The sequence below is a fragment of the Falco biarmicus genome, chromosome 2 (genome assembly GCF_023638135.1).
Source record: "Falco biarmicus isolate bFalBia1 chromosome 2, bFalBia1.pri, whole genome shotgun sequence".
NCBI classification, from domain to species: domain Eukaryota; kingdom Metazoa; phylum Chordata; class Aves; order Falconiformes; family Falconidae; genus Falco; species Falco biarmicus.
The window spans coordinates 26289365-26315164 of record NC_079289.1 but is presented as its reverse complement, the minus strand read 5'-3'; the positions used below and the strand labels follow the sequence as shown (position 1 = coordinate 26315164).

Below are 25800 nucleotides of genomic sequence, written 5' to 3'. Positions count from 1 at the left end.
ACCATGAAACAAATCAGTATTCCTAAATACTTTACAATGAAGAAAGGTGCAGATTAGTTGCATTGCACACTGTTACATAGGTAGACAAGAAATAAGGGATATTGGAGGGACAATGAGATGCACTGATGAGATTTATTAGATGCCAGGTGTGAAGGGAACAAGCCTGCCAATCATTAGGTTGAAGACATTGTGTAATTGTGTACATGGACATACAGTTCCTACTTTAAACCATAGATATGTAGTACTCATAAAGAATATGTAACTATGAACTTGTAAGTAGCAAATTATAGCTATCTACGGGATGGGGATATTACTAAGGCACATAATGTCATTAGACTGGATTAAGTGCCTGAGATCAAAGAATTTCATGGCAGCTTTTGTCATAAAGCACGCCTTGTGTCTGGAGTTCAGTTAAACCTAGTCAAAGAAGCCAGGACTAATCTGACCAAGGCACAGGTCTACAATGGCATCTGTAGTGACTAGTGCCCATTTTATCTCTTTTTTAAGTAGATTTCTAAAGCAGACCAGATGAATTGTACCCTAAATGTGCCGTAACTCCTCTCCACCTATTATAAATGGAGACTAGGATGACTAACTCAGACATTGATTCATTACTGGTATTTTCCTGAAAGTACAACTCACACATGACTGATGATTTTGAGATAAAACCTGAAAATCTACTACAGAGGTTTTGGTCATACTGCAACACCCACAGTCACAGAGATAGTGACAATGATAAAGAGTGTTTCTATCATCTTTGACTAGTCAGATGAACACAACTCTACCCTTCTAGCAAAGTAATTTTAAATGTTATTCCCACCTTTACTACACTTAAATATTTTAAATATGCTGAAGAACTTATCTTAATCACAGTTAGTTGAAGAAATCTGATGAACCAAAAGGTCTATACGCCAGAAAACTTTTTAGATCACTTGAGAGGATCCTGCATTTAAACAATTCTTGGTTTAAAGTCTCCATTTTGAAATCTTCATAAACACAGAGAAACTGAGCCATTTGACATTCCAAAAATCTAACTCATTCTAATTTTTCGGTATTGTGAACAGAAAGAAGTCAGTCTAGCAACATCTACTTTTGTAGGATGTGTTTCTCAGACATCCTTCAGATGGAAGAGAATAGTTCTGATCTGCTATTTTCCTTGAGACTGTGGTAATAAATTACTCCAAAGAGTAATACTATATATGACCTAAATTGAAAAGAGAGGGAGCTTGCTTTTAATTTTGGAAGTTCCACTTTGTCTGACTAAGCACAGACTATTTTAGAAGTACTGCAAACCCTTTATAGTTATCAGAAACCAGTACAAGAAACTCAAACACTTGCAACAGACTTAGGACAAGGAGTAAATCTATAGACAGAGTAACATTTTTCTTCTCCTCATTAATCAGCTTAGAAAGAAAAATAAACACAGAAGTATAGAACATTATAAAGAAAAACACCCATTTTTATTGTTAAATGGTAGTCATGGACACCATCGGCTTATTTTTTCTTTCCTAGGTGTGTCCTTCCTCCTTTAAGCACTATAATATAACATATAGCTTGTGAACAATATTTGCATAACAGTAGAAGAAATATTACATTCTGATTTTACTAGCTACAGACATTTGTAATTAAAGTTAGAATGTATTTCCCTGCAAAGCATACTTTACAATACAATACTACATTTTATTTATCTGTATTATTCATATTCATATATATTTTCATATTCATATATAATACCACCAATGAACTAGGCAAAGGTCAACACTTTATATGATGAGAACTGAAAAGTTTCATATCAAGTATAAAAATGTTTAAAATTCTTGTAAGCTGTACTTGCCACCAGCTGTAGTTTTAAGAAGCATACACCAACCAAATACTGTAATGTGGCCAAGACAAGTAGGGTCTCACACGGCCTTATATGTATTTTAACTGAAGATATTGCCCCATGTAAAGAAAAAAAAATCATCACTAAGAACAAAATCAGTATTTTACTTAAATACTGATGATACACCTACTCCTATCTTACTCTTCCCCTGCCAAGTTTCCTGGACAGATATCTAGATTCCATCTACTATAAATGGATTTTCTATAAGCAGCCAATCCCTCTCCCTTAATTCACACAGATCTGTCCCAGAGAAGTCCTGTACAGTTCTAACAATAATGATACAATTTACTGTATTGAATTGGACTGACAAGGAACAAATCCTTCACATCCATTTACTTTCATGTGGAATGAATAAAATAAAGACTTCCATGTAACCATGTAAAAACTGAAATTTTATCATTTTTTTTTAAAAATAGGATTTTGCTTTAAATTTACTATTAAATGCTACATTAAACCACTCTATAATGTGTTAAAAACCTTAATATTTAAAATAATATTCAAATATTACATGCTTATTGCCAACATCTGAAAGCATGTCAGATTAGTAAAAGGAAACCAATTGGTTTAGCTACTGGAATGAAAGATTCTTGAAAGGACAAAATAGGTTTTAACTTTTAGCCTTTTCTGACAGTGGTGACATTTTTTTTCCACTTAATTTCCTGATAATTTTCGAAACTGAGGAAATGGGCTTAGAATATAAAAAGCAGAAACATTTTTCTTCTGTAAGGGGTGAAGCAGCTCAGTATAAGCGGCTGAGAGCTCAAAGTTAAAAACTTGAAGTATATGATGGTATCAACAAATAAAATAACTAACTACAGATAACACTTCCTTTCCTGAATAATTTGTTTCTAAAGCCAAAACACTTCTTTTTTAACCCACTCACACTTTTACTATAGCTTTATTAAACTATTTTAAAACCAAACCTATATTTTATGTGAACTCAAGGTAAAACAAGTACTATAGACAATAGTACAAAAGATAGAATTCTTAAAAAATGCTTTATTTGAAATATTTTGGTTTGTATGGCTGCCTCCACTTCTCCCAAATCTTTTTTTCTGCTTACATATATTTTATTCATGTACTACATGTAGATAAGAAGAAAACTATTTACTTTTCCCCTCCTTTTGCCACCCATTATATCAAATACCAAGCTTCGTACAAATAGCAATATAATCTCATTTGTGTTGCATAATCTATGTTTATTCTATTGAATTTAATGACGATTAAATTGTCTTTAAATAACTGTGTTTTGAGGCAGTCTAACCAATCCCAATTTTCAAACAAAGGTGGCTAAAAATAAAATATCCTGTACCTGCTACACAGAAACATGCTATAAACACCCCCCCCCCAAATAGAACAATAACAAAAAAAAAAGATGAGAAAGCAGTATTTAACAGTTTTAGGGGTTTATTCTGTAGTGCTACATAGTACTGTAGTATTCTTGTGAACTAAGAGCAAATTATTTCTTTTTTATCAACAATGGATTAAAGCATACAAATGCAACTATATCACAACAAAGAATATTATGTCAGCAAATGGAATGATCCAAAATATTTTTTTTCTTTGTATGGCAGATAATCTTATTAATCAAAATCACAAATCCTTGCTTACTAGTAGTTAGAAATCAAAACAATTCATAATATAAAGAAATACCAGATGTTGATGTAATGAATATTTTAACATAATGCTTCCAGATCAGCATATGATAAACAGAAGTTGCATTACTACTAAAGTAGGAAGTTAACTATTTCTGTTCTTTATAAATAAGATACAACTTTAAATTTCTTAGGCTTTTTATAAATCAGTCTTTTTACTCACTGAGATTTTTCAAAATCATACCAAGAATATTTTCATCAGATTAATTTTTTTAACCTATTTTACATTTCTGTATTTGCAGCACAGTGCATGCAAAGAAATGGGAAAAATGTACATGCAAACTTGGCTAAAGTTACATTCGGGTAACCCTCTCTTTTTCAAGTAACGATATCTGAAAGACTTATTCCCTACATAATATAGTATCTATTCAAACAAACAAACAAACAAACAAAACAAATCGGGCCCAAAACATATAATAGTTGTTCTGGTCACAAAAGCAGTTTCCTTCAAGAAAAGCACAGCACAGCACATTAACTAACAGGCATAAAATAATTCACAATACATACAATACCAGAGGTTTACATACCATCAAGAAGGCAAGAAAAAAGCAAAAAAGGAAAGCAAAAGTATAGGAAAAGGTATGGGGAAAGGGAATACTACAAAAGTACTACATACTTTATGTGGTATGCAATATTTTTAAAATAGGCCTGATTTTATTTTTATGGACTTAATATTGTAGCAGAACAACCACAAACCAAAAAAGCATTTTAAATTTTCTACATCCATTCCCTCCTCCTGACTTCTTTTTTAAATTTAATTTATTTTATTTCATAATAAGTAAAGTTAATAAATGGTAGTAAAATAGGGAAAGAGATTTCCTAGAGAAATGTAGGCAGGAAGTTAAAGTTTTAAAGGTATCATCAGGTCTGATCTCCATGTAACCTGAGGCGTATACTTATTTATCAACAATTACATCACAGTTAGTTCTTGAATTACATTACATTAAATAAGAACACCCAAACAGGTTAGGAGATGATGTTAATATTACCTTTGTAAAATGAGTGGGCAAAGCTCTGCTCAGGAATTAACTTGGCAAGGAATCCATGGTTCAAACTTGGGTGAGGGATAGATGGTATGACCACAACTGTGGAGAAAATCATGGAATCAAATGTGAGCCAGCTAGTATTCATGTGTGGTCTGGTCCACTGTGGATCCATGACAGATATCCTATCTCATTGAAACATGCAAATATGGTATTATCAACAAAAAAATGCATTTCTAAAGGAAGAAAACAAGTTCTGTATCAAGAGATAGGAAACAGCATACCTATTATTTGGGCACTTCAAGAGCAACATTCATAGGGGAAAAGACACACAGAGAGATATCTATGTATGCACACACAGAGGCAAGACAATTATGGATGAAACAGTTCACTGAAACTAGCAGTTTCTTAGTGCAGAACTGTAACGTATAACGTATAACCAGGTGCAAAAAATTATGATTTCTCATAGTTAAGTTCATGTAATACATTTATAATGGAAAGCCTACAAACACATGGACTTCAGAAATTATGTATAAGCAGTAAATCAAAACATCATGATGATTAAGAAAATAATGACTAAATGTAAATATGACACAAATTGGAAAAAAAGTTCTATGAAGAATCAAAATTAGCAACTCTGTAAATGGAAAAAGTAATTAAAAGCAGAACAAGAAGAAAAACATACATAAAGACCTTCATGGACAAATTCAGTTACAGTTTTAAGCTCCTTTAACACAGAAGGTACAGTTAGAATCAATTGACTCAGACTTGAAAAAATCTACTGAACTGACAGTGTATAATATTTGAAACAAAGTGGGGTAAAGTTTGGATTCCTAATTTCTGACGGGTTCTGACAGCTAAGAGACTCCCTCCCTCTCAGGCTGAAGAACACATGCTAGTAAAAACCACTACTTCTAACAAAAATCAGGAACAGTTCAGCCAAAGAAGGCAACAGAAGTGTCTCCTTTTCATTACATTGTTTCCACAGGCTTTTAAACGCAGGCACCAACACAGAGGACTCCAGGAAAGTACTCAGTCCTCCACTACCCTTTCACAAACCTCCTCACTCAAACAAAAGGAGTTCACATGGGCAAACAGCTGTGTTTGCTGTTTATACATTTCATGGTATAGAGTTAAAGATATCTGTTCTTCCTAACAAATAAGAGATTTAGGAAGTTGTGCTGATCGACTGTCTCATACTTTATAGCTTTAACTCCATCAGGCACCCTGTTTCTTTTTAATTATTTTCAAGTTAAAGGAAAAAAGCCATAAAAAAGCAATATGCCAGTGAAAACTAGTTATACCCTATGAGCAAATATACAGAATAACTGAAATCTGCCAAAGTATGTTAAAGAGCCAAATAATTAGACAGGAAGAAAGTAGCAAGTAATTACCTATTAGGATCTTTAGCTGCTCATTAAAAATACTTTGCAGCAAAATTACTGCTCTAAAAAAATAATCAAGTAACATTTGAAGAAAACAAATATACCTGTACTTGTTGGTGAATTTATTTCTTGTCTGATATTTCTACCTGCCTGGCTCCCAGACCTTGCAGTTTCTCGTTGTGGTTCTAGTATATCACGGTATTTGGAGACCATCAGAACGGAAATAAAGTAGACTACTGCCAAAGCTAAGAACTGAGCCTGTTTGCTGTCATCCTGTGTTGGAGAAAAAGGAACAGATCTATAATATCAGACATTTCCATAGAATTTTCACACAAGAACATCACAAGGCGTAATAAATAATATATTTCTGAAACATTGTATCTGTTAGTATAGTAGCAAATGGATTACATAGATGATTTAATGGATTTTTAGTGGAGTACTATGAACATAGCGTGTATTAAGTACTGAATTTTACAGGTAATTTGGTCACTACACAAATCTCTGGGACTGTGGAGCCAATGGGCCTTTCAGAACAGAGGCCTGATTCTGCTCTGGAAGTGCTTTCAAGGCTTCCCAACTGCAAGGGCAACTGACTTTAGCTGCCCCAAGGATGAGACTCCGAAAGCTCTGGCCACACAAGAAGGTAAGGGGTACTACTGCTAAAAGGGAGAACTAAGCTCAACAGATGCTTTTCTAGCTAACACTGGATGCATAAGCAGGCATAACAGCTTCTGGTAACATGTAAAAGCAGGAGGGATATGATCACTGTTTTTTTTCCAGCAATAAATCCCAGCTCCTACATTCTATCTTCTCCTTGAACAGGACTGTCAGCAGCAACCCTAGCTTTCCAGGACTCTGATTTAAGTAAAGGCCAGGACCACGACAACTTCGCTGACTTCCTCCCACGCCACATATTCCACTGTTCTATGGCAACTACCATCAATGGCTTAGGTATCATCCTGATTAAGCTTAAGTTGCTGTAGCTCATCTGAAATATTTTTTTTTTATTATTATTATGGTGTAAAACTCAACACGGTAGACATAAAGACTTCAGCTTCTATCTACTCCTATAGTGGTTTCACAATTCCACAATTATGCATTTTCTGTGACAAATCCAGTGCTTGCCTGCCATGTTTTCTGGGTGTTATTTAATTTGGCTGCATGTCTTAGCAGTTCTTAAAATAACAGAAATCTTCTTATTAACTTTCATGGAAATGCCAGAAACAGCATTTCCCCATTCCCTTCTACTCTACTTAAGAAGGGTAGGTGAGAGAAGATCTCCACCCAAATTCAACCTTGCCCTTTCAAGATGATCAGGTCATCCTGACAGATACTTTTTTTGTGTGTCAAGTTCTACTTTCTTCTTTTTAAAGTTATTTCTAACATCAATCTTCACTTCAATCTACTCGAACTTAGGTTGGAGAAGTTTAAGCATACCTATTGGTGTATATATAATAGTAATTCCTATTGTACTTATTTCCAAAAAAACCCACATTGTGATGCATTTATGCTAAAAAAACTATAGAAAAATCTGAAAAACAACAAAAAAATATATTTACATATAGTGTGTATAAATATATATGTTTAGCAGAAGTAAAAACTGTCTTTATAAATCAATTTGCTGCAGTTCTGTAATACATATAGTAATTCTTCCTCCTACCGTGGTTGGAAAAATAGCTGACACCTTTAGTAATCCAGTTTTAATCAACATAAGACATAATTGATTTTTTCTGGCTGTGATTATTTGGCTAATGTAAGATCAAGTCTGACTGTTAAACACAGTTAGCTACTAATCTGAAATAGCTTACCAGTATGATTTTAAAGTGCAGAAAGTGGCTGGTAGTTACAAAGCCACAAGCAGATGGTTTGCAGATAATATACAAAGTACAACACATGAAGGGTATTTTTAATTCCGGTGCAATCAAAATCTCTTTCAAAATATAAGTGATGATTTTGCAGAAGAAAGAATTACAGCACATATTACTCACCACATCACGAAAAACAACTGCTCGTAGACGATTAATATCAACATCCTGAAGAAGCCTATCAGGGTCTTTTATAGGAGAAAGATTGCCAGGGACATTTTCAAGGGGAGTCTAAAAATAAAAAGTAGTGAGATTTTTGTCTATCCCCGCCACCCCCCACCCCCAAATATCAAAGCATGTCTGTTAGAACCTTAATTTGACACCTTTTTTAGATATTGCATCAACCTTAGATTCTTTTTTACCACCAATAAGCTTCCAACATAATACTCAGAAAAGGGTTCTAGAAATAAAGCAATGTTATGAATTATTATCTTAACACTATTTAGATAAAAAATTTTACATCTTCCCAGTACCTCAGAACTGTATCTTTTCCCAGAGTTACAATAATTTGCACACAAAAGGTTATTTCAGATTAGAGTTGTCTCATAGCAGTACAATAAATTATTTCTAGTATGTTTGTTAAATTTAAAAATGATGAGCAGAATAATTTTGAAAAATCAGTTTATGTTCATGTTACTGAGAATTATTACAGACTACTTACAGAATAACTGCTATTATTACAAACGCATAGAGTAGTATGCTTCCTTTAAAAAATGATAATGTATTACAAATGATGCCTAAACACCTAAAAGTCTCCTTATACTGATTTGCTTTGCACTGAATGTGATAATGTGGAGAAATGTAATGTTTTGGTGTGATTTAATGAAATAATTTTGTGAAAGTAGCTCAGTTTGTAAATGCTATCTGAAAGTCTTTAGAGAAGAAAACCCGCTGAATTTAGTAATGAAAATATAGTAGCCAAAAAAGGGATTTTTTTACATCATACGAAGTGTTGTATTGTAGGCATGGGCTGTGCTAAATTCTCTGAGATTTGAATTTCAGGACTTCCAAAGTCTTAAAGTCGCCCCCCCCCCCTTTTTATTAATTATTCATTAGTAATTATAATGAAATTATAAATTAATAACAATAAACACAAATAAAAGCTATTAATTAATTATTAATTATAAAAATGAATGATGAATTAATGAAACCGGAAAACTAAGCTGTAATTGAATATTAAATAACTTTGATTCCTAAAACCAGATAGAAAATACTGATGTCTAATGTGCATTCAGAGGTCTGTGGAAGTTGTCAGGACTCAGATGTTCCATCAACAAAGATACGATTGCAGGATTTCATCAAAACTGCAAGTGTCCTGACAAATTAAAAAAAGCTGTGTAGGTATACATGACAGGTTTAAGGGGATGACTTCTTTGAAGTAGACCAAGCAAGAGTGAAAAAGCTTATTTAAAATTACTCCAGTCATACTACTGTGTTAATGTTTTCTTGTTTCAAATAAACCCCCTCACATTTACTTTAAATCAGTTAACAGCAAAACCCTAAGCTTTTGCCAAATATTTGAGAAGGCAGTTACAATTATTTTCTGATCCTATGAAGCCGTAGCACGGATGTCGTTGCTGCTGGTAACTGAGGAGTGGGTTACCTTGGTTGCTGCTGCTGCAGTTACACCCTGAAGAGCATCTTGAGTTTTACTGCTGATTAATGATGTCTTGTTCACTCTTTCTCTCTGCCTTTGCCGACATTCTAAGCAGTTTCTCACAGCCACACAACAAACTAAAAATACGTTATGAAAATGTTACAAACTGGAGTATTTTGTCATTATTATAGGCAGATCATCAATTAGCAATCTGTATATCTAATTTGATATGACAGTAACCATATCCAAATAACAAGTGCCACATAGTTCTCACATTAGGTTCTCTGTTGGTGCTAAGAAAGCATGATGTTGACTTATTTATTTTATTCTTTAGTTGAACAACTGAATGTTTTATATAACTGATATATCACTACATTAACATTTGAAAATTATGAATCCTTGAACTGGAGCTCTTGTACATTATTGATTTGTTATCAACACTTAAAATCTGAAAGTACTTATGTACAGCTAGAATAGAAAAAAATAGTAGGCAGTAATTTAGAATTTGATGAAAAATGATCATTGAGCATAAATCACAACTTTTATTTTAGCAGCAGTATAATTATCAGTGACCTAATGAGTGGTATGAATAATAACAGGACAAAATCTGAGTACAAAAACTATTCATCATTTGAGAGATTAAAAAGTATGTTGGATGTAACATTAGCAAAACAGCACCATGCCAGATGACAGTCAAAATTTAATGTTTGCAAGGATAAACTGATAGAGTTTGCATAGAATAGTTTGAATTCTTCATAAATTTAAAAATTTCCTAAATTAACTGTAACAGTATATAGCAAATAGTGAAGAGAGGTGCCAGACTGTTGCAACATGTATTAAGGTCTACAGAGTCTGCACGTGCATCCCACGCTTTTTCTTACATAGCCTATAAATAGTCTTCCAAATCCATGGAGACCTGGATAAGGAAACCTGCAACATGCAGGTAGCAAAGCAGTTTTAAGGAAAAAAAAATATCTCAATTTATTTAATTATATTTAATATTTTTACTCCCCCAAAATATAAACAATTTGAAACGTATAAGAAAGAACAATCTCAGACATGTCATTTTAGCTTATTCTTGTGCCTAAATTGAATCAACCATAAAACTGTCTCAAATCAATAATAAACAGGATTTTTATGTTATCACATCATAGTCAGTACAAGTCCTTTCCTACATGTGTCACTATTTGATCCATCTGTAGCTCATTGATCTGTAAGTAATTATTTAATACATACTGTCTGCCAACTTACCAAGCCTTAGGCACTGTCGCATTAGACCTCCAGAAGACATGTTTTTTTCAGCTTCAATCTCACTAAAATTTAGAGAACTGGCAAATACTAGTACATCAACCATTGCCATCAGACGGCTGAGAAAAGTTACTGCTGTCTCTGCTGACATTCCCTGTGTCACTTCAATATTTTCCAATTCAGTCTTTAAAAGGAGATAATTGAATTAAACATTTTGAACACAACTGGAATATAAAGACAGCACATACACATACAAATCTAAATTGTTATGCCTAATGACAAAAACGTTAAAGAGTTACTTAAAAATCTCCTACTATTAACGTAAATTCGAATTAAGACAGCACAAAGAGTGAGAAAATTATTTACATTTACATGCTGTAATAGATGAGAAAAAGTCTAATATAAATGAGAAGGTTTTTAGCAACTATGTAAAGACAAAGTGTGGCCAGATAGTAAAACAATGCACGGTATCTATGGGTGCAACATACTCTTACATTCTTCCATAGGCTAAGCAAACTGACAGGTAACAGATGAAAGTAATTACTGTCTGTACAGCTTTTATGTTCCTTTAGATAAACAAGTAAATGTGAGGAGTGGAGTGGGAAAAAACACAGTATTGCCCTGTTTCCATGAATCGATTCTCCCTGGGAATGCTTATACCATATCGGGACCTGACAAAGTCCAATTCTCCTGGAGATCAGAAGACAGAACGTTTACTCCCTCATGACAGCAACAGGGGGAAGTAAAAACATGACAAGTTATATGGCACGCAGCTCACACTTCCCAGAGAATGGCTATTTCTTTCCTAATATAGTGTTGGATTCTCCTTAATGGGAATCCACAGAAAAATGCTGAATGAGGTCAGTATTTCTGAAATCTGAAAGGGGCCATGTTTTTCTCCAAAAAGATACTTAGAAGTCCAGGGTCATGTTTTCAAGTGCATTCAGGTGTTGAACAGTGCAGATACATAAGGAAACAATAAGTTTAATTAAAAAAATAAATATCTGTTTAAACACTTTTACCTCTGGAGCTAGGAAAAACTGAAAACAGGATTTAGTACTTGACTGTGTCCACATTTATATGCCTAAATACTATTTTTGAAATTGTTTACAGATGTTTGCTTCTTACTGTCAAAAAGATTTCAGATCTCAGGGCTTTTCTGAACATGGAGTTCAGTCCCTTTGAAAATTATTACTTTTGTTAGGTTTGTTTATTTTTATTAATTTGCTTAGAAGTATTTTAAAAAAATATTCAAAATGTATTTTTTGCTGTTAAGGCCATTTCCTTCCAAAGAAAAATACAGAAAAATAAAAATTTCTTTATTTCCATACTTCTAAAAAAAAACTAGTAACCTCACTCATAACTCACTTTTTAGAATACTTCACCTACAAAATTATTAAAGTGTGAACTGTGCCAAACTGTATTAAGGAAGAAACTGTTTTGAAAGATGAAGGATGTAATGTGGCATGTGTCACCACAAAGATAGATACCGCTTCATTTAATTTCTCTTCAGGATGTAACATGTCAGTTACATGAGTGATTTGGGAAGGGCTGTCATCTGTCTGATCTGCCCAATAATATCAGAAAAATGGTAAAATGACAACTCTCAGAAGAACGATTTCCAGCCTATCTTCTTTCACCAAGTCTCCCCCGCTTAGTGTGTGCTGTGTTCCTACTTTTTGGAATAAGTTGCTGGATTTTTATAACAGACTGGAACATCATTTTCGAAAGCACTCATCCAAAGAAAACATATTTGCAAAAATCTATAGCTGTAAGTCTCCTAGAAAAACTCATAGGTGGTTATAAAAACTTTAACTTTGAACTCATGCTTGAAATAACTTCAGGCTTGCTAGCAGCCAACTGACTGCCTGCTGTTGATTTTTCTTAAGCTTCAATTGTATTGCATCAATCATAGTCTTAAACCTCCTCAGAATACTCATTGCTTTTTTTTTTACAAGTTATGTAATAAATTCATTTTATATAACACTTTACTTCATTTTACCAAGACTTTTGCAGACTTTGAATTGAAAAAAAAAAATATCTTTTTTTACAAATTTCCCTAAAATTCTGCTGGATGGAAGTAAAAAATGACAGTTTTTTACAGCAAAACTTACCATCAGTTCTACCTGTTAAATACAGCACATTGACACTCTAATGATGTTTAAAATAAGATCCATTATTTAATCAAGCTGCTTTCAGGTATTAGCAATATTTTAGAGAGATGCAGCTCAAAAACTCTTTAAAAAGTGAACAGATCACCATCTCATGACTATTCAGCATACTTTAAAAGCAGTAACAAGTCTCCCATATAATTAACGTGTTCAGGGCCTAAAGAATTCTTCTATTAACAACCGTATTTATAACTTAAACTAGCTCATGGGCCTGCCTACATTCAGTCCAGCAGCCAACAGTAAGCATGATACTTGACAATGCGTTAAGTTACTCAAGGGAAACATGTTAGGAAAAGTTAATGATTACCCTAATACATTCCTATTCACATCCTACTACATGATATAGGAAAATAATAATGGTAATAAAAAAGCGCCAAAATATTAAATGATCAAAAAAAAGGTATTTTTTGAAAATGCAAAAAAATGAAACTTACAGCAGCAATACTAACCTTAGAACCCTGGACATGCAACAGACAAAACAGACAACAGATCACAACAATAAAAGAAAAAGAAAATTATTTAAGTTAACTAAAAATACAATGTAAAATTGAAACAAATTAGTATCTTGGAATTACACATTTGTTTAATTTGTAATTAGAACAGCAAAATATTTCAGCTCAGAATGAACATTTGAAAATAAAGACTTCCAAAAGACAGCTATGCATAAGGAAAACTGTAAATCTTGTACTATGGCATTCATGTAAACACTGATTCTTCCAAACCAATGTACATCTTTTATATAGTACATACAGCAATTTTATGAAGCCATGTAAACCAAAGTGATGTTTTTACTGATTGTATAGAAATAAAATTATTGCTTTGCAACAAGCCATTCAACTGAAATGTAATAAAATATTTAATCCTTGTATGAGGAGGCAAATATGTTTAAAATGCTTTGACGAAACACATGTACGTCACAAAAAGCAAACTGGTTCTTCATGCACAATGCTCCTTCCTTTGAAGCAACACAAGATAGCTCCTTTTGTACATTACATTTGGGTGGGATTCCTTCAACCTAAATCACTATCATACCAGGTATTTAAATGCTTTTGAACCACAGAAAGAAAATAAAATTAAAGATTCACTATGCCCCTGGGACAGAGTTAGTCTTCAAATTCCAGTGTTCACAATGACATAGGTGTGTTAGATTTTTATGTTTTAGTTGTAGATAGATGCACTTTCTCTCTTATGACAATAGGCAAGGAACTAATCCTCAAGTTTTAACCGGTTACATTTTAAAAAGGGAAAGAAACTGAATTTTCAAGAGTTTGTCAATATTTTTGTCATTTAAATAGTTGGAAAACCTAATCTAGCAGAAAGAAAACCAAGATGAAACAAACTGCTTGCTTTCCTGTCAGAACAGAAAATACCATGTTCAACCAGTTTTTAAGTGTGTCTTCCCCTTTTATAGATGGAGGTACCTCGAGAATTGAACTGTGGCTATTATCTCTCAATTACTAGCTGACAGTTTTTACATCAGTGTACCACTGTTGATTCTCAGAATTTTTACAGATCACACAGCAGCCGTGGCATCACATGAGTCATGAACACAGTAATGCTAACAATATATACAGAACATACAGAAAAATATCTCATCTTGGCTTTTAATGCACAAACCTAATAAGGCTGTCTTTAAATGTTTGAGCATTGTAGCCAGCTGTTCATGTAACACCAGCAACTCTCAGATCACAGTTTGAGAGCTGCTGCTTTAAAAGCTGCAAGCAAGAATTAGAATTATAGACTTCACAGAATAAGTGGGAAAACAAACTAATTGCAAGGGGTCTGGAAATTTACTCTCGATTGTCACATAGATTTCAACTCCTCAAATTTCTTTTGCCTTACTCAGTGTCCTCAAGTACTTGTCACAGCTGCTATTCTTGTAATAAGCAATGATTAATTCAAATTCCTAGCTTGTACACAGTGTTTTATCTGGCAACCAGCTGCTATTAACAGAAAGCATCTCTGCAAACCTTTTTCTTTACAGCTCCTCAAATATGCTTTTTACACACTTGTACACCACCTTAAAAATGTCTTCCTTACAGCTGTAATTAAAAAGAAAAAAAAGCCTCAAAGACCTCCCCACAGAAAGGAGAAAAAAAAAAAAAGGTTATCAGTATTTTATATTTTATAGCCTCCCTATAATATTGGCAGAATTATCTAATTCCCCAATTTAATAAGACATCAGAATCAACACTGCAACACACTCCAGCTTATATTGCAAAACAACAAAATAGGGTGTATTTTTTTGTTACACTTGCTTCAGTTTCATATTGTTTCATATATACAATCGACAGTGCTTTAAAAACACCAGCATCAGAAGCAAGGCCTTGTACAGACCCTGAGACAGGGGTGGCATAGAACTGAAATCAAGGGAAATATTAAATTATGTGGAAATAATTACTGCATATTACAGCAAACTTTGCCATGTATTCCATGCAAACATACAACCTTCACTGTGCTTGAGTCACTCACAGATTTGTGAGTGGTTTCCTTACATAGATAATGATTCTTTCTTTTTCCTATTCATATTTAAAGGCTCATGTTCACAGCACTGTTCAGATCATCCTAGTCTGGATTAAAAAACAGGACAGCAAAAGGCAAATTTCTATTACAGTAATTCCAAGCCACTTGAGAGGAATTACAGGGATGTGGTCAGAACATGCACAGAGGCGATGAGGAAGGCTAAGGTCCGTTTGGAATTAGATCTGGCAAGGGAGGACAAGAACAACAACAAAACCCTATTCAAGTACGTCAGCGGGACAAGGATGACTAGGTAAAATGTGGGCCTGCTGTTGAATGAGGTGGGTGCCCTGCTGACAAAGGACACAGAGAAGGCAGAGCTACTGAATGCCTTGTTTGCTTCAGCCTTTACTGCCAAGGCTGGCCCTCCAGTTTCCCAGACCTTGGAGGCAAGAGAGGAGGTCTGGAGAAAGACTTTCCTTTGGTTGAGGAGGATCGGGTTAGAGATGACTTAAGCAAACTTGACACTCACAGATCCGCGGGCCCTGATGGGGGACGCACCTCCCAGTGCTGAGGGAGCTGGCAGATGTTATTGCCAGGACACTCTCCATCATCTCTGAAAGGTCATGGAGGACTGGAGAAAAGGCACAGTCACTTCAGTCTTTGAAAAGGGCAAGGAGAACCCAGGAAACTACAGGCTAGTCAGCCTCACCTCCATCCCTGGAAAGGTGATGGAACACATCTTGGAGGACATCACAAAGCACGTGGAGGAAAAGAAGGTCATCAGGAACAGTCAACGTGGATTCACCAAGGAGGAATTACGCCTGACTAACCTGGTAGCCTTCTAGGATGGAATGGCTGGCTGAGTAGATGAGGGGAGAGCAGTGGATGTTTTGCCTGTGTAGCCTGGAGAAAAGAAGACTGAGAGGGATCTTATCAGTGTATGCAAATACCTTGAGGGCCAGTGTCAGGAGATGGGGCCAGGCTCTTTTCAGTGGTGCCAAGTGACAGGACAAGAGGGAACAGGCACAAACTTCAACACAGTGTGTGTTCCATCTGAATATGAGAAAGAACTTCATTACTTTGAGGGTGACAGAGTGGAACAGGCTGCCCAGAGAGGTTGTTGAGTCTCCTTCTCTGGAGACATTCAAAACCTGCCTGGATGTGACTGTGCCGCCTGCTCCAGGAGAACCTCCTTTGGTGGGGCGGGGGAGCTAAATGATCCCCACAGGTGTCTTCCAACGCTAAGCATTCTGTGCTAAGCATTCTGTGATTCTGTAATTCAATAGTGAAGAAATTCTATAATTAAGATTGCCTGTTCTACAGCAGACAAAGGATCATGGAGTAATCTTCCACCCAGCCCAGAATTGCCATTTCATGCCAAGTCCTAACTATGCAAAGGAAAAAATCTTGTTGAAATTGGAAATTCCCCAAACATTCATCTTTTTTAAAAAACTGTGACAGTACTGTTTTTTCAGCAAGGGAGAGAACACAATACAGAATCTGTTGCAGAAAAGAAGAAAAAACCTGCAATTTCTCTGATATTCTGAAAGTAATTTTGCTAAAATTATCTCTTGGCTCTTTTCTGCATATAGCCCTAATTAATTCAAACATCCAATATTCAGCATCTATGCTATTAATGAGAAATAGGTGAAATACCTTTAAAGAAATACGAGAGGCAATGGGACACATTTAATAACAACTAACTGTAGCAGATTGTTGAGATGAGAGTTTTGTAACAGACATTTAGGACTTCCAAGAATTAGCAGCCCAGGATGAGGCTTTGTTTCAACTCAGGCTGACACACTGAAGTCAAGGAAGTGTGAATAGGTAGGACTGTGAGAATAATAAAGGAACTCTGTTTCTGTCTGTCATCTTCTCTGTAAGAAAACAAGCTACCTCACAACAAGAGGCTGGATTCAGCTCCAGGTTAACAGTCATTGCAGCAGGATCTGGCTTATTATCCACTAGGTGTCTACATGAAAGAGCACTGAATAATTTGCTTCTATTGAGCAGATCTCCACTAGCTAGAAATCTAGTCCACATGCAAGTACTTCAAGTGGATAGCTAAATTTACTCTAATCTCTTCCTGAATTCCATCCTGTTTTATCATCCTCAAGTAAAAGGGTGGAATGATCTTTACTGTGTGTTCTATAGCCTTTTTGGTCTCATATTTTATTATTCCAGACAGAAATGTAAATTAATTTTTAGAAGTAGATGTAAATACTTGTGCTACGCCTCAAATACAACACACTAGGAGGAAATAAGTGAGAATACTACTTTGAAATGTCAGTATGGGCCCAAAAGGCCTTCAGTGAGAATATTTGAGTACCCAATTCATAAGAGTGAAAAAGGAAGAAATTAAGGAAAATGAGCTCATACTTGTTGATAAACTAAATATATGTGTTCTACAGGATCTACAAAATGTGACTATTTTGACGCCTCAGAAAAGCTCCACAGAATAGAGATATGGAGGATCAGAGGCTTCCAAAGACAGACTAAGCAAGACGAAGACTCTGTGGATTCAAACAGGTAGACAAGGAGATATGACTCAAGCCTATAAAATCATAAATAATATGGAGATGAATAAAGACATGATTAACCACTCCTTTCATAGCATAAATAGTAAGGCATATAGTGACTTTATACTTTTAAGCAGGCTTAAATAAACAAAGACAAGAAGGGCTTCAAAGGTTATATAATTACTTTGTCAGACTCGATGCCATAGGATATCACGGAGGCTAAAAGAGTAAGAAGCTTCAAAAAAGATTAGATAGAGTCTAGAAGGATAAATTCCTCAGCGGTTATTAAACTTGACAGCCCAGACACCCTCTCTAGCTGTTAAAATCCTCAATGCTGAAGCAAAGTATCATTAGAATCACAAAATCATAGGATTATTTAGGTTGGAATAGACCTTTAAGATCAAGTCCAACCATTAATCCAGGACTGCCAAGTCCATCATTAAACTCAGACTACTGTATTTTGATCTAAGTTGCAAACAGTTGCTGTTAGAGGCAGAATGATAAAACCAGTCAGGCCTTTGGGCTGATCCAGTAAGGCAGTTTAGGTAACCTGTGAACAGCTTGCTTTTGTTAGAGTAGTGCAGTACTGCTTGACTGGACTTCTAATACTGTGCCTAGTTTAAATTACAGAATCACAAAATCACACAGAATCACAGAATGGTTTAGGTTGGAAGGGATTCATGAGACGCAACATAAAATTCGGACTGTACATCTTGTTGAAAAAAAAATCATTAATGTAATTAGGCACAACACAGCAGATTCCATCTGAAAATCAAGAAACGCTTTTACATTGTGGAGGTGACTGAGCACTGGCACTTGTTGCCCAAGCAGCTGGTGGAGTCTTCATCCTTGGAGATACTCAAAAGTCATTTCAGCACAGTCCTAGACAATTAACTCTTGGTGGCCCTGCTTAAGCAAGGGGTTTGGACCAGATGATCTTCAGAGGTCCCTTTCCAGCCTCAGCCATTCTGTGATTCTGTGATTCCTTGAAGTGGTGAGGGAGAAAGTGTATTGATTCTTTCCTCCCTTGAGAGTTACTCGGGCAGACAGTGTCACTAGAAGGCCTGCCATAAGTGTTTTTATGCAGTGGAGATGTCATATCAAACTTCCAGTGTCAGACCTCTTTTCTCTTCCAATTAGCAGCTATTGGAAGGAAGAGAGCAAGACAGAGTCTTCTGTAACTGACTGTAAGCACTGGACTACTTTGCCCTATCCAGACTGAGAAGAAACACATCCTAACAGCAGCCCATCCACTTTCTCCACAGCAGTTCAAGGATGCAAAAATATTCGAAGTCTGAGAATCAGTACGAAACTTCTTCTCATTCATCATATGACGGATATTCAGAAATGGTCTGATGCCCAACAGGACATCTGGTCCCTTCATAACTGTGATTCAGAACAATACTGAGGGAGAGGGACCTTCTCGACAACAAAGAATGTGTTTGGCTCTTTGTATGATGAATAAATCCACCTTCCTGCTAATGTTTATGGATGGGCAATGATGGAACAGGGAAGGAGTTGAATGGGAGGAAAGAAGTTCTCTGCTAGGTGGAAGTGATGAATGAAATCATCACCTAGAAAGTGAAGGTAATTTGTGATGTTATCAATTACTTCTCCCCACTTTTCCTGTATATCTGGGGCAAAAGTAATCTTTTTTTATTATTTTATTTCATAAAGTAGGATTAATTCAGTTTGAAGACAGCTACTGGAAATGTATTTATTTATATCAATGCATGAAAATCACTACAATTGTAGCAAGGCAGTATCAACACACAATATTTTAACAAAAGGATGTGTAATTTATAAAGCTGTATCAGCTATCTATCTATATACATACACACACACATCTCTCCAGAACAAATAGAGGGAAATGGTGAAGTGCTAAATTATTATCATATAGAACGGCTCTGCATGAACTAGAATAAGAGCTAAAAACATGAATGACATTCAATGGAATTACAGCCTAATTAATGCTGTGTCTGTTTTATAGTTTTATATAAAAGATGGCAATGAAAACTTCTTCATTCTCAAATAATACCTAAAAGGTTTGTTTTAAAAAATCTCTCCCAATGTCCTTTTATGTAAAGACTGATAGTACAGTCTGCATCTCAAGATGGCTTGGTGTGCACTCATACTTGTCAATATTTACAATGAAGCACTTGCAAGATCTTTTATTCAGCAACCTTGATGTCATTCTTCTGACAACAGAGAACTATAGTGTTTCCTGTGAGTCCTGCGCTTTTGCTTATAGCAAATATTGTCCCACTTAATACAGTGAAAATAGTAGACACCATTTTACTATTAATTGCCTGGCTGAAAGTCATATCAATGTTTAGCCAATTGATAGTCCACCCATTCTTACCTTTCAAATAAAATTGTGCAAAATAGGTTTTTCTGCTAGCTAACTAGAAGTAATAGTAGAGGCAAAGTAAATTTATCTCAGTTGCTGAATGGCTAGAACAAGGAATTGAACTTTCACTGCCAAACTACATTTGTAGGCTCCAGGGCCTACTAGCTACGTTACTTCAAAGGAGCCTCTGTGTCCCTTCTGGCCTCATTTGCTCCCCTTTCAAAGACCTGTATTCACTGCAGATACTTACAGCATGCTCAAGCTAAAATGTTTAGTATGAAAGAAATAGTTACAGATATGTGCACAGACAAGGCACCACATTCAAATACTGTAATTATTAACAACAATGCAATATTTACAACATATTTTTCTATTTTTCATGAATCATTCTACCAGGCTACTTTGCCTGCCTGAGCTGTGATCACTGAAAGAACTTCCAACTTACTAAGAACATCGGAGTGGATAAAAATATCAGACTATTTCAATACAAGACTGGAGAAAAAAAAATGAAACTAAGGTCAGGACCTACTGAAGGAAGAAATAAACAGTAAGTAGTGAAGAGATGACTTCTGGTGTCATTTGGCATGCAAACAAATGGTGGTCATGCAAAACAGATTTATTAATATCAATAACTAGCCATCATAAAGCATGTAATTTTGTTACAGTAATCAAGATTCATAACCATGATCCTAATGGTCTTCTCTTTCAAACAAAATACTAAATACCTAAGAAATATTATTCTTACTTAGTAGTACTTCTCTAATAAAGTTAGCATTTCACATGCAAAATATTATAAACACTCTGTACATCATAGCTTAAGAGTTTCGATTATAAATTAATTTTTTTGAAGGAATTGGCAGGGGGGGTACAGGAGTCCCTAAAGAAGAGAAGTCAACCGCAAATAGTGGTTTGTATTATTAACAAAAGTTTCTATTATGACCACTAGGTGGAAATATTGTACTTACAGTTGGGGATGTGGCTGCTGACAGCAATGGTAAAATTCCTCCACAAGCAATAATAATATTGTCTACCATCTGGGAAATGAGGTGTATTGTGTTGTGTACAAAAATAATATTTTCATTGCTATTGACAAAATCCATCACAGACTTTGTGGAGTGACTGCAAGAACAGAAGAAAGAATGGATTAAAAACAAACAGTTAAAATAAAAGCTTAGATAAATTTACTCTTTGCAACCAGACTGTGAAAGTTTCTTTGCTATAAAGGCAAAATCTGGTCTACAAAACTTTGCATGTAAATTGTCTAAAAATATGAACAGAACTAGTTTAATGGACAAATTGATTGCTACCTATTTTCACACCAGGATTAGTTTCAGATAAACAGTTGAGAACGATTCGTTAACTGTGTATCCCCATCAACCACCACTTCACTTCATAGGCAGGTCTGCTGAAAGCAGTGGTGTTGTTTCTTCAGTGTGAAAGATATTATTTTATATAAAAGAGTTCACCATACTGCACCAGTGCCTTTTGAAGCACCCTTCTTAACACCTAATGATAACACCTGCTGGTGTTTTAAAGAAGAAACTTGATAATATAGTGATAGCTTGATCTACTATTAACAATTTATTATTTATTTATTACCTATATTAAATTTAGCATTAGAAAAAGCTCTGCAAGCCCCAGATGCTAATAAGATTAGCTGAAATCTCAGCAACTCCTAATTGGTGAGAAATTGTCTATGAAACAGTCACTCCTGAAAAATAAGAAATACTATGTGAAAATACTGTGGAATTCTAAATCTGCAAGTATGTTCTTTTCCCAAAACAACATTGTTGCCAGCCAGCAAACAAAAAATTAAAGGTTTCAGCTGAAAATATCCAAACTGAACTTTAATCTCTAAGCTTTACCTAAACACAAAATACAAATCCCTCTGAAAAATATTGCCAAATAAAAAAAATACCAAAATTATCTGTTTCCTAGTGACTATCACAGAACACCAAACTGGAAATGAAATACAATATAAATTGCTTCTTGGATGTTAACTATGCTCAGGTTTTCTGAAAATGAACTATTCTGTCCTGGGAAGTAGATTAAACAGTATCTATTATATCTAAGGGCTCTAATAACAGTAATTTATTGAGTATCTCTCTTAAAGTGTTTAAAAAACCTAGGAAATTACATTGCTTTCCTAAAATATAACCACCACAGGAATTGGCATGCAAAACAAAAGTTTGTCCACTAGAAAGAGTGATTACTTAGCAAATGTTATAGGAAAGAGGTTTTATTTATAAGATTTGCAGGTTGAGAAGCTCTCTTTTAATTGATCAGTTGAAGAAAATAGCCATTAGAAGACACACAAATCTTCCTCATGTCTGAAACAGAAGCAGCAGATCCTAATGCTAAACGTAAGCTGTAAGAGTAGCTCAGTTTAGTTAGGCATGTATAAGTTATACAGTCCCTCAAGAAAACAAAAATGGTTTTATGTGAAACAGAGCTGTAACAGGCTGGGAAGGGGTGGGAAGAGAAGATGCAAGATACAGAAGGGTACTTAAGCTAACACCAAGTCTTTCCCTCCCCACTACCCCAGTAACATCTACAACACACCTAATTTTTCCTTATTGATGGAAACACAAATCAGGAGTTAAAGAAGGAAAGAACACCTACCTTCTCCAAACATGTACATCTGTTTCTAGTGCAAAAAGCAAGTCTGTCAGGAGCCGCTGGTGCATGGGAGACCATTTAAACTCTGGAATACGAAACATAGTTGTGCGTGGACCTGGACTAAACTGTCGTCGCTGCTCTTCTGTCATTGGCATTCCTCGAAACCCCAAGTCAACACGTAAATCCCGGTCTTGCTGGGTGACAGATCGACCCTGTACTGCCTACATCAACAAGAAGGTAAAAAATCATGTTAACTTTTTGTAAAGTCTTTTTGCATGGATCACATTATTTGAGAAAGTATGGACTAAAACTTGACTGAGCACAAACTACAGGAGATGCAGATATTCCAAGGCAGGCAGTATCCTTCAGTAAAGGAGCTGCTACAGTTCAAATCAGTGAGCACTGAGGGGCTACAGCTGACCTTCCTTTCAGCTATTCACCATTTTTTTTTACACTCAGGTTCTTCACTTGAAGTATTATAAAAAAGACAAAATGCAGCATGTACAAGGTCAGCAGTAATAAGACATTGTTTATAGGAAACATCTACACTTTTTGAATATTTGATTCAAAACATGGACAAACTACACATTGATGGCTTCAAGGAATCAGTGTACTTTTAGACAGCTCCTCATTCTCCAAACCCGATTTATTAATATGGTCTTTTTAGCAGGATTATTAGAGAATCAAGTCTAGTCTCCCAAATATCATTTTAGCAATTTTGTTACTCTTGTTAATTGGCTAAAGGTTTTGTGGATCCTCAGGACACTTAGATTCTCTCAACAGGTGATGGATGTGAATTTCATTCCTCTTCAATACCTACATAGTCATGACTGTTTCCACTTGGTGATAAAGACAGATGTAAAAGATATACATAGAGGATATGATGGAGAATACCATGAAGAAAAAAGCAGCAAAGAACAAACGTTTTGATCTAACTTGATCATATTAATAATAATAACAACGAAATTACAATGTGCAACACCTCTGAAAAGAAATACAAAGTGTGATCCTTGAAACTACTTTAAAGTGACTTTAGATTAGCTTAAAGCTGGCAAAATAGAAAATATACTTGCTTTGCTCACATATTCATTTCCTGATCTCAGCTTACCGTTTTACATCTGGAATTTAAAAGCAAAGACATTTAAGAAATATTTGTGCTAGCAATACAGAAATGGACATGGCATTGGAGTTGACTTGGAAAGCTTCTTAGATCTTTAGTCTGTTTTTGATCTTCTGTAGCCAGCATTTTGAGAGCAGAGCAGGTTCCCTTCATTCAATTAGACCTATTGGGATCAAAATTGTTACTCTTGCTTTCATTTGCTCTATTTTTTTGATGTCTTTAAATGATTCTTTTCTTCTTTTCTTAGACTCATCTAAGATTCACATTTTTTACGTTAGTCTTCTGCATACTGCTTTCAACTCCATTTTCAGTCCTTCTTAGTTGGGACCATAGGAAAGAGGTAATTTTATATTCTTCAATATTTGATCTAATATTGATAAAGGCATTAACTCTTCTTAGAAGTAAGCAGGAGTTCCCATCTCTACTTTGTTGTGCAATTTGTTGCTTCTCTTCAGTCCATTTGAATAAAAGACAGCTTACTTCTTACTGATAAGGTGGGGAGCTGACTGTAGATCAAATTTTTAGAAAATTGGAAAATAGCAACTCCACATACCACTTGTTCTCTTTTGGGTATAACTACAGGTGGTTGTCATGTCAGCAGCAGTAATGGTATCATAACTCTATCGTAACAGAAGTTTTATCCAGCCAATAATACCATATTTCCAAGAATGGACTTCGATGTGTGTTGTGTAAACTGCCATGAAATCCAACTATCTGCACTTGGATGGACAGTCTTTAAGTAATTTTCAGTGTTTTCAGTTGTCTCAAAGGGATCATATCTAATGTGGCAGTTCCTATGCATGCTGCAATCAAAACACCAATCTCCAGCCCCACTGTAGATATGTTAAAATTAACACTGTTCTTTACTCATGAAAACAATAATTCTTGATTTATCTTTTATTTAATACATATTTAGATCTTTTTTTATTAATATTAACTTCATTTAAACAGAAAAGATTTAAGTATGGACAGCTTACAGTTCACAGGGTATTTTGAAACAACCAAAGAAGAGATTAAAAGATACTAATTTTGACGGTTACACAGTTGATAATTTTTTTAAGAAAATTATTTCAAAGAGATATTAATGGCTTCTGACTTAAATCAAATCAGTGTAGTTGTTCATTGATTTTAGTGGGAATAACTGTAATTTAAGTAGTAGATGGAGAATCATGGAAGTTAACTTGTAGAGTCAGACTCTGGAAGAGTACATGGTTTGTAGATAATTTACAGGTTCAGATGATATAAGGAATTTTGTGAGTAGCTGGGAGTAAAACATTTTGCTTCTCTCTTACAATGATCTGATACAAAGTTATTAAGACTTATGTATCATTTTAATCTTAACAAATAATTATAGTCTTTTAATAAATATATTAATTATTCTAATAATAAAACTTAGGGGTTTACTTTTCTATTATTCAACTTTATAGGTGAAATTAATCAAGAAAAAAGGTTAAAGAACAGAAAAGTCTGAAAGTCACACCAACAGGATTTTCTACATTAGCTACTATAAAGTAAGATTATCCTTTACAAATTCACTGTATTTATGGGTGCATATATGTACATAGCAATTGAACACTAGCATTTCCTTTGTCTTCTACTCTTTAAACAAAAAAAAAAATGCGTTTCAAAATAAAAATGGACTGCTCCTTTTTCTTGTTATCCTCCATTCATTCCATTTATCGGTTTCCGTGGCATTAACAGTCTTAATTTTAAGACTTAAAGTATTTTTTTTTGAACTGATAGTAATAGGTACACTATTTCTATTGAGAGCTTTTAGGGCTTGCTCTTTATTACACCGAATACTTTTAAACATAAGGATCCCTAAGAATGCTTGATAGTGTGTCACTGATGTTGTGAGGATTTTCATAGTTTTGAAAAGTATAAGAACCTTAAACTCTTATAAAACCTGTCTAGGGAATGCAAGAGCTCCCTCTACTTTTCTC

The 25800-nt window shown here is 34.8% G+C and overlaps 1 protein-coding gene and 1 long non-coding RNA gene across 4 annotated transcripts in view; one reads left to right on the top strand and one right to left on the bottom strand.

Annotated features, from left to right (window-relative positions):
- The window catches only part of NBEA (neurobeachin), a 510074-nt gene that overhangs the window by 311453 nt on the left and 172821 nt on the right, over positions 1 to 25800 (bottom strand). For 2 of the 3 annotated variants that reach the window (XM_056329057.1, XM_056329058.1), the window contains exons 23-30: positions 22741 to 22958; positions 21084 to 21237; positions 13236 to 13244; positions 10619 to 10799; positions 9374 to 9504; positions 7894 to 8001; positions 6010 to 6178; positions 4527 to 4622 (exon numbers count right to left, since the gene is read on the bottom strand). In XM_056329057.1, the coding sequence (XP_056185032.1) occupies positions 4527 to 4622; positions 6010 to 6178; positions 7894 to 8001; positions 9374 to 9504; positions 10619 to 10799; positions 13236 to 13244; positions 21084 to 21237; positions 22741 to 22958 (1066 nt within the window). Of the gene's footprint in view, positions 1 to 4526; positions 4623 to 6009; positions 6179 to 7893; positions 8002 to 9373; positions 9505 to 10618; positions 10800 to 13220; positions 13245 to 21083; positions 21238 to 22740; positions 22959 to 25800 lie in introns of all 3 variants that reach the window. The other variant, XM_056329059.1, reaches the window with a different exon arrangement.
- LOC130144844 (uncharacterized) lies at positions 18915 to 22872 on the top strand. Its single transcript, XR_008820265.1, has 3 exons — positions 18915 to 19355; positions 20515 to 20665; positions 22770 to 22872. It is a non-coding gene; the product is annotated as an uncharacterized LOC130144844 (long non-coding RNA).